Consider the following 14,653-nt stretch of genomic DNA (forward strand, 5'->3'; position numbering starts at 1 on the left):
TCCTAGTTATGGTATATAGAGCTTGTTTGGATTTGTTTGGTCTCATTAGATTTGAGGCTCCTTGGAGAGTACGATTTACTTTTTTGTATCCCCAACATTTATTGCAGTGCCTGGTACATAGTAATTGTTTACTACTGATTGATTGAGAACTGATCTGACTCCTTCTTCTATAGCCTGCCAACCTAGGACCAATGTCCAATTTAGAAGAGCTATTCTCAAATGAACTTTTAGGTTTGTTTTATTGTTGTTGTTGTTAAAAAAAAATAAAAATAAAAAAGGAAAAAAACCTCTGCAAAGGCTAGCAAACCAACAACATTTATACTTTACAGTAACAAGAAATTCCACGACCTATCTTCCATTCAATCTAATAGGCAGTATCTATCTACAGCCTGAAAAGGCTAATAAGGACCTTAAATTTGTGGGATAATCAGATGAGTGTAGCTTCACCAAGGCCTGAAAAATGAAAGGTCACTTTTTGCTTCAAAATTCAGAGCTCATCTATCTTCAGCAGGTATTCCATCTTGGTCCTGCCAAAAACCAGTAATTGATCAATTCTTTTCTAGAAATGGCTTCTGGAACGTTTCATTCCTTAAGCAACGGGGCTTCCTCTAGCTAGGTGGCTACCTCTAGGCTCCAGGGAAAGGGTATCCCTCCCTACTGGGTTTGATTTGTTATCCATACTAATTAAATGCTCAAACATATACCTCAGGAGATTAGCCTGAACCCAGCTGACTGCCCCTCCCTCCCCAGCTGGCTGGTCCTATGCAAAGCCACCTGTCGCCACCCTGTGGTGGTTTTGTGTCGGTGCCCCTCAGCAACCAATGCAGCAGTAAATTCAACACAAAAATTTTTTGGAAAGGAAAAACAATGCATAGGCACATACACATCAGGGTGAAAGGAGGAAAAGGGAGCTTACAAGTAATTCAGATTTACAAGTAAGTCATTATCAAAATGATTCAACTAGATCATTCCAGAGAAGGAAAAAAGAATGTATTTTTGCTCTCAAACTACAGGATTGTTTTGGAAGTATGCTTGAACCAACTAACTTAGGAAACTATCTCTTGTACTATTTCTTGGGTCTTCAAACTGGGACAGCAACCTAAATGTGGTGCAGGGGCAGTCAGTGCATTTAATTTAGATAAAGTCTAAAAACCCAACCAGCAGATTTCAATAGAAATGGATCACAACCAACACAGGAGCTCCATCAATAAGTCAAGCATCACTGGTGACATCGTTGACTTCCACAGAACAAAGGCCAGAGGATTTTTTCCTCCCTTAATGAGACGAAGTAGCTTGTTTAAGAACTCAGGGCTGCAGTATTTTTCTTCCACTCCTCTCCTGTTGCCCCACAGTAACAGGAAGAGATTCCATCTTTAAAGCTTTTCTCCTAAGTCCAGTTTTGACTTCACCGGGACCCATCAAGGCTCTCCATTTCAGTACAGCAGTCTTAGGCAACATAATGAGTCAATGGAGGAAGGTTGGAAGAAGGGATATGCACAGATACAAACAGAGGAAATGGAAGCGAGGAAGGGATGGGAAAAACTTTTCTTGAACAAAAACAGTTTTAAAGATAAGTCCCCCCTTGTCTAGGAGACAGCAGATTCAGATGAGGAAAATGATGTCATCGGAGACCATGACCTGGTTATCGTCCTGCATCTTGCTCAATGCGGCCTGGACCTCAGCTGGGGAAAATGGCGATTCATTGTCCTGGTTGATGGATTCTATAAGACGATTCATACCCACAGACTGGGCGTGGGCTGCCCGGAACACTTCCAGGAGGGCAACTTTGAATGCCTTCAACCTGCCCAAGACACAATAAACCATTACTAGCAGAATGCAGATGAGTAGCATGGAGGAATATTTAAAGTGGATAGCTAAACCTCCGTCCTTTCTTTGCTGACATGGGAGACAAAGTGTGGAAGATTACATGTACTTTCAGGCTTGGATAATGTGCTGATTATTTTTAAAGAAATGCCTTTTTTTTTTCCTCCTGCCTTTTTTTATTCTATTACAGAGGAAAGATGGAGTTGGACTTGGAGCCAGAATGTCCTGGGTTCCACCTCTGACACTATTAGATGAACACTCTCTTAGTTCTCTAGGCAACTATAAAATGATAATCTGGAGATAAAAGGCTAGGAAATTATAGATCAAGCTATCCTTACAAATGTGCAAGGTTGTTGCTATTTGCCCTTCTTTCTCAAAGAAGGCCATGACTTCAGGGAAGCAATACCATGACATGCAAGTAAACTGGATTTAAGTGAGGACGGGCTGTGCAAAGTCACTTGTCTCACTTTTCCCTCCAGAGCTTCTAGGGTCTAGTGGCCCGACACAGATCAGGACAATTAGAGATGGCCCTGGATGCAATGGGAGACCTTGGCCTTTTTAAGCAGGTCTCAATTTGCCTGAAGCATTTACCCATTCTGTTATTAATGCTAGTATAAAAAGAAATGAGGCAAAGAATGGTGTTTTTTAATCTACATTAAAAAAAAAAAAATCAGTCTGGCAGGGAAAGACCCAGGCTATCTGGCCAAAACAGAAAAAACTGCTATTTATATTCACTCTGAGGTAAACAGGGTCCAAACCAAGTAAGTAGGGCTGGACCTGGAAGTTTTTGTTGAGAGCCAGAGAGCATGGGAAATAGAAACAAGGCAATAAAAATCAACTGAAAAATATTTTAGAAATGAAGGTTAATAAAAAGAAATTGAAAATACATTTTTTTAAGTGCAGAGCAGAGCCTCCCTTCATTAGACTTGATGATCTATGGATACAGATTGTTGCATAATCTGCTGGCAATAATCATCAATGGATTGGTTTTGCTTAATTACTTTTTCTTTTTTAATCAAAAGTGGGTTCATCAAGGACCAGGAAGTAAGAGAGGCTCATCATATCTATAAATGACTATTTATACATATTTATATACAAAAGAAAAGAACCGATTATGATGTTAAAAAAAGAAAAAAGAAGTAACAATACAACTGTTCTAGTATAAATTTCAACTCCAAATTCATCAAAGTCAGATGTAGATTTGAGGGCATGAAGTCTGTCTGTCTCTCTCATCACATCTCTCTCTGTGTCTATCTCTCGCCACACACACAGGAATGCCCCTAGTAAGTAGTTCCCTAGCCAGCTTCCTCTTTTAGGGAAGTTAACTAATTTGCTCTACAGTGAGGTTTTTTGTCACCCAACTGAGGCAGTCCTGGCAAATCATTGGTTATTTCCAGCAAAGAGGGAGCTCTGACCCCAAGCAAGCTCTTCTCCCCACAGGATGTCCCATTATCTCACAAGGGATGAATGAACCAATAAATTGGGAGATCCCTGCTTTGAGTCTTTTATGATTATATATCCCCACCACAGGATCTTTCTTGGAGTACATTAGAATTCTTCAAGAGCTTACCAAGTATCCAAGGATTCAAAGTTGTAAGAGACTTTAGGGAACATCTAGACCAATCTCCTCATTTTACAGATGAGGAAATAGGAGACTCAAGAGTAATTTGTCCAAGGTCACACTTATAATAAACGTAACGGGCAGCGCTAATGCTTACCACGTAATCTTGGACAAATTCCTTCCCCTTAATTTTTCTAACTGCAAAAAGAGGGAATTGTTTCTAGCTATATAACCTTGGGTAAGCACTTAAACTTCCCATCCTCAGTGACATCACCTGAGGGTTGGGGCCCATGGCCCCCAAGGTCCCTTTTCCAATTCTATGAGCCTTACTATAGGATGTGTCACCTTCCTTCCAGGTGTGACTTTCCAATAATCTATGATTCCAGGAAAAGATCACCACCTCAGTGAAATAAGTAGCAAGTGAATAAACATTGAATTGATTTATTCATTGACTAACAGACAACTTAAGAAAAAACAGATATAATGATTCCCTACAATCTCTCACCTGGATTCAGTCAACTCTGTCTTCTGGCCCTCTTTGGATTCTTGTGGTTCAGGCATTTTTGGAGTATGCACTGCAGGGAATCCATAATTAGGGGCAAGGGGAGGGGAGGCGGGAAGAAGGGTTGCAGGAAAGATAACAAATTAAAGCCAAATTTATAACCGATAATAAAAAAACACATTCTACAAAATCCAATTCAATATAGAGGTTTTGCTGAATGGGCAAGAGGTCCCAATACATCAGCTGTTTCCATGATACAAGGCAAAACACAAGAAAGAATCAAAGGAAATTCAGCTTAAAGGATAAAGCAATGTTCAACATGGGAAGGGGGGAAAATTTCTGCAAGGGGAAATCAAGATATTTAGACTACTTAAAATAACTAGACAATATAAAGTTGAAATATTACTGTAGTGATGTAGGGAAATGAACTAATGGATTTAAAAAATATGGACAACTTGGACTTATGAAGGAAAATGATATCCATCTTCAGAAAAACAGATGATAGGAGATAAGCATAGTACACTCTTACATATATGCATATGAATATAAATGCATATATGAGTATGATTACAGATATTTGTGTGTGTGTGTGTGTGTGTGTGTGTGTGTGTGTGTGTAAACAGATCTACATTTAATTGTAGTTGCTTTAGGGAAGAGAAGTGAGAAAGGTAAAGTAAAAAGTGCAAAGCAGAAAACAAAAGAAAACCTACAAGGAAGCAAATAAAAGCTGGACAATTCTAAACACAACATGTGGTATTATATACTTTAAAAAAAATAATAACAGCTTTTTATTTTTCAAAATACATGCAACAATAATTTTCAACATTCACCCTTGCAAAACCCTGTGTTCCAAATTTTTCTCACTACCTCCCCCCCTCCTAGGCAGCAAGTAATCCAATATAGGTTAAACATATACAATTCTTCTAAACATATTGCCACATTTTTATAAAGGCTTTCTTGAAATGGAAATTCACTGGTTTATATTTTGAATCCTTTCTTATGTTCTGCTGTGCATGTGGCATCCCCGCCCCCCCTCTTATTTTGCATTTAACTTTAAAATTAATTAAAAAAAGAAAGAAATCAAGGAAGATCAGCATATATCTAGGGATATTAAAAACAAGACTGGAACAAACATCAGAGCACACCCTGAGGTGAAGGATAGCAAAGGATTTGTCCTCCAGATACAAGAACTTTGGTAACAGGGCCAAAGCTTGACAGCCTGGCCTCCAAACTATAGGGAAGGATACTCACCCTGGGGCATTTCCTCTTCTGTATCGCTGAAGTCATAGGGATCATAAGATTCCCCTTCTTTCCCTTCTGAGGCATCAACTTTCCTCCTAGAGTATTGACACAATTTTGTTAAAAGCATCAATCCCACTTTCCTAAGTTCCCTAAATCTCCTTTTAAATTTACAGACTTGGATCATATATTTACTCCTTGAAGCTTTTATCTTTTCAGAGAATAACTGAGCTTCCAAAAATTCATCATTCTACTAGTACAAAAACACAGGCAGCAGAATCCTAACCTGGCCTGAGCTTGCTGCATCAAAGGAAGTCCTTTTTCTTCCTTCTCTGGTAACCTCAGCCTGAGATCCTGTCAAGATCAGCTTTCTCCAAGGAAGGAGAAGGAACTAAACATTCCCCATTACCCCACCCTGAGGGAAATAAAAAAAGCCTTTTTCTCCTCCCAATTCCTCTACTCTACTCACTTCTTCTTTCTCTGCTCACGGCCATCCTGCATTTGGTCCTCCTCATCCTCTGTCTCCGATTCATCCTCACTTCGTTTCTTTCGCTTCTTCTCTTTCTCTAAGACCTAGGGTCAAACCCGGGAATTAAAAACAGAACAGATGCATGGATCCTACTTGGAGGATAACGTTATTCTAATCCTTAAAAGCCAACTACTCAATCTCTCTATGTCCCAGTATCTTTCTCCAAATATTTATAACAAGGTAAAGTATACTTATATGGCATCTAACTCAAAGCATTATTGTAAGCAAACAAAATAATGCATATAAAATGTCTGAAAGTCAGCGTGACACAGTGGATAGAGATTAAGCTTTAACGTAAAGAAGCCCCGATTTCTGTTTATTTATAATATTTAGTGACTCTTCAACGAGGAACTTCTTACACTGATAAAATCATATTCTAAGAAGAAATGTTTTATTTACACACACATATACAATATATGTATAATTATATACATAATACTACTTCAGGACAGCTAGGATAAAACACTGGACCTTGGATCCAGGAGACCAGTTCAAATCCATCCTTGTATAACCCTGAACAAGTCACTTAACTTGTTTGCTTCAGTAACCTCATCAATAAAAATTGGAATAATAACACCACCTATCTCCTAAGAAGTCTGCTAGGAGGATCAAATGAGATAGAAATAGTACAGCACATAAGTGTTACATATTTAATGTTGTTGCTATATGCATATATATGTAATACACATGCATGCACATGCATATCATACATATACACATTCATACTTGTATACACATTAGTATTTCTATATCACTTTAAAAGTTTGCAAAGCACTTTACAAATAGTACATTTGATCCTCACAACTCCAGGCTATTTACTTATCTCCATTTTGCAGATAAGAAAACTGAAGTACATAGAGATTAAATGACTTGCTCAGATCACACAACTAGTAAGTACTTCAGCTAGAACTAGAAATTCAGGTCTTAACTCTAGGTCTAAGAGGTCACAAAGGCTCTGAACTAAGATCTAAGAGGTCACAAAGGCTCTGAACTAATGTACCAACCAGTTATTTACATTTACATACATACATACATATATATGTACATAAAAACATGTACACACATATGTATATATGCATTTATGCAAGTTTATACATCTATAACGTATTTTCATGTTTAGCATAATATAAAATGATATAAATTTGTTTGTATATGTTTGTATACATATTTGTTTGTATCTATACCTTCCAACATATATTATATTACACACACATAACATGTTACATATATAATATATGATATATACATGTTGTACATGCATGTGCACATATTTTGTCTGTGTTATTGTATGTAATACTAGACTTCTTTGAGATTATAAAGAATTAACCATGTATCTCTGTGTATTATATGTGTGTGTATACACATATATATGCATATATGTATTATATATATATATATATATATATATATATATATATATATATATATATATATATATACACAAATATGCGTATATGTTACCAGAGATTTTCCTTGAGGCTATAAAAGATTAATGATATGTAAATTATCATTACCGCAATCATTTTCATGATGATCAATCCCTGATCTTTTGAGGCTGATATCATGGAGAGCACCCAGGGTCTCCCACACACTTCCCTTCACAGAATGGTCAGAGACAGACTATTCTCCTACATGGAAATCTCCATACAGAAGAAAATGAGATCTCTGTCCTGGCTTATGGTAGAGAGATTGAGGACTGAGAGAAAAGGGTAGACAGTCTCCCTACTAATAACCACATTTCCATGTACGTGTTTCTTTAAAATTTACAAAGTTCTTTCTTTACACCAACTTCTGAGTTGAAAGTATTGCTAATGATTACCACCTTACAAATGAGAAACCAATGTTCAATGAGATTAAGTAACTTGCTCCTGGTCACACTGTTAGTGCTGGGGCTGAAATGCAAACTTAGTAGATCTAAGTATGCTGGAGAAGGGTATTGCTCTTCCTCACAAACTGGATGAATGACCTTAATCAAAGGACCTAGTTCCTTAGCAATAAAATGAAGGGGCTCAAGTGATCAGAGAATCAAAAACATCAGAGTCAGCAGGTCATGAAAGGAAAAAGATCAATAATCAATGCCTTGCATGTTTTGCTTTGTATTGCCTGGCTGATCTTTGATCAGCTATAATCATTAAGATAATAAGTTACTGTATAGCTTAAAAAAAAAAAAGAAAAAAGGAAAAGAAATAACTGTGATTTACGCTAAGAACATAAGGCCAATTTTTTAAAATCTTGGGTGTTAACTAAATTACAATGCAGTTCCAGGAAACTGGATTTGTCCTCCAGTTACAGATACAGTTAGTATGTATCAGTTAGTATATATCTTAAGTATGTGACCATAACAATCATAACTATATATTAATGTTAAAATGATAAAAACAAGAAAATCCTGTAAAGAGCTAATTGAGACATTATGAAAAGAATAAAATTAGAATGTAAAAAATTAAAATGTGATGACCTGCAAAATTGTATGAATCAGCATAACTGTGAATTTTGTATCTCAGTGGTCCCAGAACATACCAGGCAGACTGGAGACCCCATTTTTGTTTTTCTTAATAAAGTTTGGTTTCTTTGGCCAAAAAAGCTTCCTGGTTTCTTTTCTTTCTTTCTTTTTTTTTTTTTTTTTTTTTTTTTAACAAAATGGTATCTCATAGGGGACAGAAAAGGACCATAGCTTATTTAGAATCCAGCTCCATGGACCCTCCAGTGAATATGTCAGGGACTGCAGATCTGGTTCCTTCTCCAGGAGATCCTGAACCCGACTCCTCTCCCTCACTGATCCCTTATTCCCTGAGCTCAGGTCAGCCTCCAATCTTAGGAATATCCCGTTTTTCTTTTCTGTTTCTCTTGATAAAATTTTCATCTTAATCTCTCTCTGGTTTCCACTTAAAAAGAAAGTTAAGTGTGGAAAAGGATTCTGTAGCATCAGAAACTAGGTAATCTCTGCAACTTCTCTTTTTTTCAAAAATAATTAATAGGGTATGTAAATATCTGTCCCATGCTATTTTGTACAGACCCATAACTAAACAGGTGTTTTTCACTTCTGCCTTTTCTTTTGGCTTGATCAAACAAAAAGAAACAGGCTATAAAAAATGTTTTTCAAAAATTCTTCATAGAAACTAAGTCTCTCTTTTCTCTATTTCCAAAGCTGGCCACATCAGAGCATGAAGAGACAAAAAAACAGATAATAAATAGTGAGACTAAAATTTGTGATGGAAGATTCTAAAAGTGATTTGAAAAAATTCTGTATTTTGAGCTATTGCTGTACTTAAACCTTTCTTTTGGTTTTCAAACGGGAAAAGGAAAATTTAAAGATGGGAAAGACAGAAAATGATTAGAAAGTAAATTTAAAAAAAAATGTTTCACGCATGGTTCTGTTTGTCTATGTTTCATCTGACTGAAACCAGATTTCCATATTTCTATATTTTAGATGAGAATTTAGATTAGGATTCCTGAGTTAAAGTAGAGAAGGAAATGTGACTATGCATAAAGAGACGGACATGGGATACACCACATACACAGATTGCTGAGGGCAGGTCAAACCCAAGAAACAAGACAATAGATTCCATATCTACAAGGTACTATAAACTGCTTGGTCACTCTGGTTAGAGTAGCTAGTTATCTTGTTACACTGAGTGTAACTTAAGTGCAACTGAGAATAGGGATGTAGTTAGGATTCTCTTTGCTATAGATCACAGGTGTAGTAAGGAAATTAGCTTTAGCAGCCAGACACTAAGTTACAATAATAATAGTCAATAATGTTGTGGCTTAAAAAGCAGTTATGATTCCACATAAAGCAGATGTAAAGTAGAAGATCCAAAAGAATAAAATTGCTAAGCACATGCTACAGTTAGTGTAGAATAAGGAACTCACTTATTCAGTTTAGGTAGACAACAGCCAGTTAGGGTATTATTTAGATAGGATTTTTAAATGGAATTTACTTTTCCCTCTTATCCCCCCACTTAATAATATTCTATTTTTTCCCCAATTATATGTAAATATCATTTTCAATATTTATTTTTAAAAGATTTTGATTTCCTTTTTCTTTTCTCCTTCCCTCCATTTCCTTTCCCTCCCTCTTACTAATTATTCTGCATGTCAAATTCAGTCAGTCATAAACTAAAAGCAGTTTTGCTTTTGTTGTCTCCTAGAAATTAGTAAAAGGCAAAAAAGATTTCACATTAGGACTTAACAGAGATTAATTTTTTGTCTGTAATATATCTGTATATTTTCTCCTAGTTAAAGTTCTTATTTCTATACTGTCTTATTCTTTAACCAGCTATTCAAAACATAAATTGGTTAAAAAGAGCAATTGGTAAACTTTTCTTTTTTCAATTCTTTGTGATCACACATTTGTAACTGTTTAAGTAACAAAAAGATTAGAAATAATTATTTTTTATTCTCAAAAAGATTTAGGTTAATAACTAAAGCTATAAATCTTTTAAAAATCATTATTAAATTCATTCTATTTTCTTACCTCTTCAAGTGCTTTTTGATCACAATAGCCAACTCTTTGTTGTGGTATGGTCTCAGGATGTACAAGGAAACTGAATTTATCATCTGTTTCTTTTGTTTGCATGTTAGAGAACTACTTAGACTACTATCTATGCAACATGAGTTACTAAAACCATTTGGCACTTTTTCTTCTCAAGACACTGAAATATTAAATTAGTTCTCCTTCACACCCAGAAACCACAAAACTAAGACAGGAAACAGTAAATTTAAAATAACAGCCAAAGATGGGAAGGGAATCAAAAGCTTTTCACCCTTAAGTAGAATGAGAGGAATATTAGTGAGCTCAAAGTTATATTTCTGTGCATTTTTGAGAGGATAAGAATAAGAAAGAAAAGAAATTATGTAACTAGGACCCTAAGATTTTTATAACATCTGCATCTGAATCCAAGCAGACAAAAGCAAACTCTTAGATTATTTTTAGTGTGGGGGAAAAAGAGTCACTGTGTTAAAAATTGCAGAAAGAAACATCGGGTAGCCAGAGCCAAAATGGTGGAGTAAAGGCAAGGAACTCCCCAACCTCTCCCCCAGAGTAATCCAAATTCCTTTAAATAATGACTCTAAACTGTTCGGTTCTGCAAATATGTATTGTATCTAGGATATACTGCAACATATTTAACGTATATAGGACTGCTTGCCATCTTGGGGGAGAGGGGAGGTGGAGGGAGGGAGGGGAAAAAACGAAACATAAGCGAGTGCAAGGGATAATGTTGTAAAAAATTATCCTGGCATGGATTCTGTCAATACAAAGTTATTATTAAATAAAATAAAATTTAAATTTTAAAAAATAAATAAATAAATAAATAATGACTCTAAACAAATTTTAGAACATCAGAACACTCAAAAAGATAGAGTAGGACATTTTCCAGCCAAAAGTAAATTCAGAAGCTCAACAGAAAAGGTCTGTGTACAGTGTCCAGTGTGCAGGCCCAGTACAGGGTAGAGGCCCTGGCCTGACCTGTGGATCAGCAGCAGTACTGTGGTTTCCAGACCTCTCAGCCCAGAAACACCAAAGAGGACCTGGAAGGTCAGCAGAAAAGGTCTGTGGGACCAGAGTGGGGGCCTACCCCACAATCCCAGCACAGGCTCAGACCCAGCCCCAGCCCCAGCCCAGACTTCAACATCAGCAAGGTGGGATTTCTGAATGAGCAGCAGTGCTGGAAGCTTCTGAACCTCTCAATTTGGGGACATCAGGGAGGACTAGGAAGGTTAATGAGAGGATCTGTAGCAATGGGGTAGGGTCTGATGTACAGTCCTAGCACAGCCTGAGTCAGTGGAGCTACAGCCCTGGTCAGTCCAGTATAGTTACAGTGGGGTGGAACACACCTGTCAGCCCTAGGGTAGAAAAGAGTGCTCGTGGTCAGATTCCTAGAAGGATTTCTGAAAACAGGGGCACAAAAGCCTTGAAGCCTGGGCTAGTGCACCATCCACCTTGGAAACAGAGCCCTATTCTAAGAAAGAGTTAACAGCTGAAAAACAGGCTAGGAAAATGAGCAAAAAACAAAAAAGTTTCTGACTACTGAAAGTTATTATGGTGACAAGGAGGTTCAAAACACACTCTTAGAAGATAATAAAGTTGAAGTTCCTACATACAAAAGCCTCCAAGAAAAAAAAGAATTGGGCTCAGGCCATGGAAGAAGTCAAAATGGACTTCAAAAATGAAGTAATAGGGAGAGAGGAAAAATTAGGGAAAGAATTAAGAGAGGTGCAAAAGAAAATACAGAAAGCTAATGAGGAAAAGAATGTCTTAAAAAAGTAAAATTTGCCAATTGGGAAAGAAGGTACAAAAGCTCATTGAGGAAAATAATTCCTTAAAAAATAGAATTGAGCAAGTGGAAGCTAATGATTTCATGAGAAATCAAGATACAATAAAGCAACACCAAAAAAAATTTTCTAGTGGAAAAACAACTGATCTGGAAAACAGATCCAGGAGAGATCATTTAAAAAGTATTGGTCTACTTGAAAGTCATGAAAGTTAAATTAGCAAAGAACTGTTCATTGGGACCATATATCATTGGTATAAGAACTCTTAAAACAGCCATGTCAGTCTCTGATGACAACTTCTTTATTTTTCTTTATGTAAGAACTCTGCTATTTAATTCCTATGCCATTTCTAGGTACCTATTCTGGACACGACTGTCTCCATCATTCCTAATACAGCTAAAAATTACTTTACTCTTACTAAACTATGCTCACCCTTTTTCAGTTTTCCAGTACACATACTGGACATGTATATGTCTAGTAGCAGTTCAAATTCACCTGGAAGGGAACTCAATACAGCCTAAATGAAGACAAAGAAACAATTCCACATCATACTTGGACCTTCAAATTACCATGGACAGAATATTCCACCCTTTGACAAGACAGCATAAGAAATAATAAAAAGGATAGTTTCTCTGAAACTAGGAAGATTAAGCAGAACCAGGAAAACAGTTTATACACTAACAACATCACTGTAAAAAGAACTTGGAAAGACATAACTCTCAGCAACAGAATGATTTATCACAATTCCAGGGCACTAATAATGAAGCTTTCCCACCACTTGATAAAAGAGATAATAAACTCAATAATCAGAATAAGATATAAACTGACCACAGTCATCTTGGAAATTTGTTTTGCTTGACTATGCTTATTTATTAAAAGATTTGTTTTTTTTTTTTTCCTTTTATTCAATGGAGTTTGGGAAAAAGAGAAAATAAAATTCTTGTTCATTGAAAACAAAAATAAAATTTAAAGAAGAGTCCCTATAACTATATATTCAGATTTCAGGTAGTTTTAAACCCTGAGAACTGTGCTCTTTGTTCAATTTATCTTCATCTTACCCCTGTTACTCACCTTCTTGAAGTAAGCATACTGGACCAGTTCCACAGCATCTTCTGCATCCTGAAGTTCAATGGTCTTGCTCATCCGGGCCTTGGCATGAGCAGTAGCCAAGCGGATGAGAGTTTCCAGTGTCCGGGCTGTGACTGGAGATGTCTGGGGAAAAAAAAGGAGTCAATTTTGGTCATTACGTTCCTAACCTCTGGGCAGGTAGTCATCATTTCCATGTATAAATATAATAACAAAGGTGAGTTAAGGACTGTTTGCTTGAAATCCCAAGGGAAGCCAGTAGCAGATTTCAGCAGAGAATTCAGAATTTTGGATGTGTCAAAAAGGGCACCAACATAGGGAAAAGAAAAGAATAGGAAACTGAATGATTCCTATAAATTGCAAAATGACTGAACAAGTTATAATATACTATTGTGATAGAATACATTGTGAGATAAAAAATGATGAAGGAGCTGGTTTCAGAAAAACCTAAAAAGATTTTTATGATTTGATGCATACTGAAGTGAACAGAACCAGGAGAACATTGTACACAGTAACAGTAATACTGTAACAATGATCAACTGTGAAAAATTTATCTGCTTTCATCAAGACAATGACCAAAAACAATTTTAAAGGATTTATGCTACCCACCTCCAGAGACAATTGGTATAAATTGAAGGGCAATTTTTTTCTCTTTACTTATCTTACTTTTTTTTTTTTTTACAACATGGCTAAAATGTTTTTCATGATTTCATATACATAACTGGTACCATATTATTTTCCTTCTTAATGGTGGAGGAGAGATAGGAGAAAGAATTTGGAACTCAATTTTTTTTATGAATGTTAAAATAAATAATAAAATTCTAAAAACAGTAATTTATTCCAATTCAATGATTTATGTCACAAAATAAAAATGTTGAGCTAGCCAGCCCTAAGTTGCTTTGGAGCTCAAAAAATCCTGGCTAGAACAGGATAAGTTCATAAAAGAAGCAAAGTATGTTTGGGAAGTATCTATAGGCTATCACAATATGTCTTTTGGTACTAAGTAGATAAGAAAAACTAAGCTAAATAGACTTAAGGGTCCAACTCAGCTTGCCATTACTCTAAAAAGAGAAATAGAGAAGATATCCTGTAAGATGGATATCCTGTAAGTCCCTCAAACTTTCAGGAAGGCCAGGGAAATAAAAATATTTCAGTTATGGGTAACATCCCTAACCCACTCACATCCTCACATAGGACTATGTGGGTCCTACCCACTATACACCCCCAACTTGAAGTAGGCTCACTCACCCTGGCAACATCAGAGCTCATGCTGTCCTGGCTGCGTAGGCGTGAATACTCATCAGCAATGTGGCTGGCTGCTTCCTGTGTCAGGACAGGCTTGATGATTTTGGCCACATGAATGTACTTCTTCATGAAGGCTGCACTCACTGTCTTCTCCCTGGAACCCCACAAAAACACTAGTGAGACAACCCTCACCCTTATTCATGGAGGCCAGAGGTTCTTAACCAGGGATCTAAGAACCCTTAAGGGAGTACATGAATAGATTTCAGAGAGGATACTGACTTGGATGGGGGGGAAGGGGAGAAAAGGGGAATACTTACAACTTTTTTTTTTTTATTAGCCTATGGTTTCCTTTGCCATTCCCTATACTTTATTTTATGTATTTATAGACGTT

General features: G+C 36.5%; 1 protein-coding gene across 2 annotated transcripts in view; it reads right to left on the reverse strand.

Moving 5' to 3' along the window:
- Positions 1–220: 220 nt before the first annotated feature.
- The window catches only part of MCM3 (minichromosome maintenance complex component 3), a 41,158-nt gene continuing 26,725 nt past the window's right edge, over positions 221–14,653 (reverse strand). For both annotated transcript variants that reach the window (XM_051997144.1, XM_051997145.1), the window contains 6 exons: positions 14,266–14,416; positions 13,003–13,143; positions 5,596–5,699; positions 5,139–5,224; positions 3,891–3,960; positions 221–1,801 (listed from right to left, as the gene is read on the reverse strand). In XM_051997144.1, the coding sequence (XP_051853104.1) occupies positions 1,603–1,801; positions 3,891–3,960; positions 5,139–5,224; positions 5,596–5,699; positions 13,003–13,143; positions 14,266–14,416 (751 nt within the window). In that variant the 3' untranslated portion in view covers positions 221–1,602. The remainder of the gene's footprint in view (positions 1,802–3,890; positions 3,961–5,138; positions 5,225–5,595; positions 5,700–13,002; positions 13,144–14,265; positions 14,417–14,653) is intronic.

Source organism: Antechinus flavipes, chromosome 4, assembly GCF_016432865.1.
Source record: "Antechinus flavipes isolate AdamAnt ecotype Samford, QLD, Australia chromosome 4, AdamAnt_v2, whole genome shotgun sequence".
NCBI classification, from domain to species: Eukaryota; Metazoa; Chordata; class Mammalia; order Dasyuromorphia; family Dasyuridae; genus Antechinus; species Antechinus flavipes.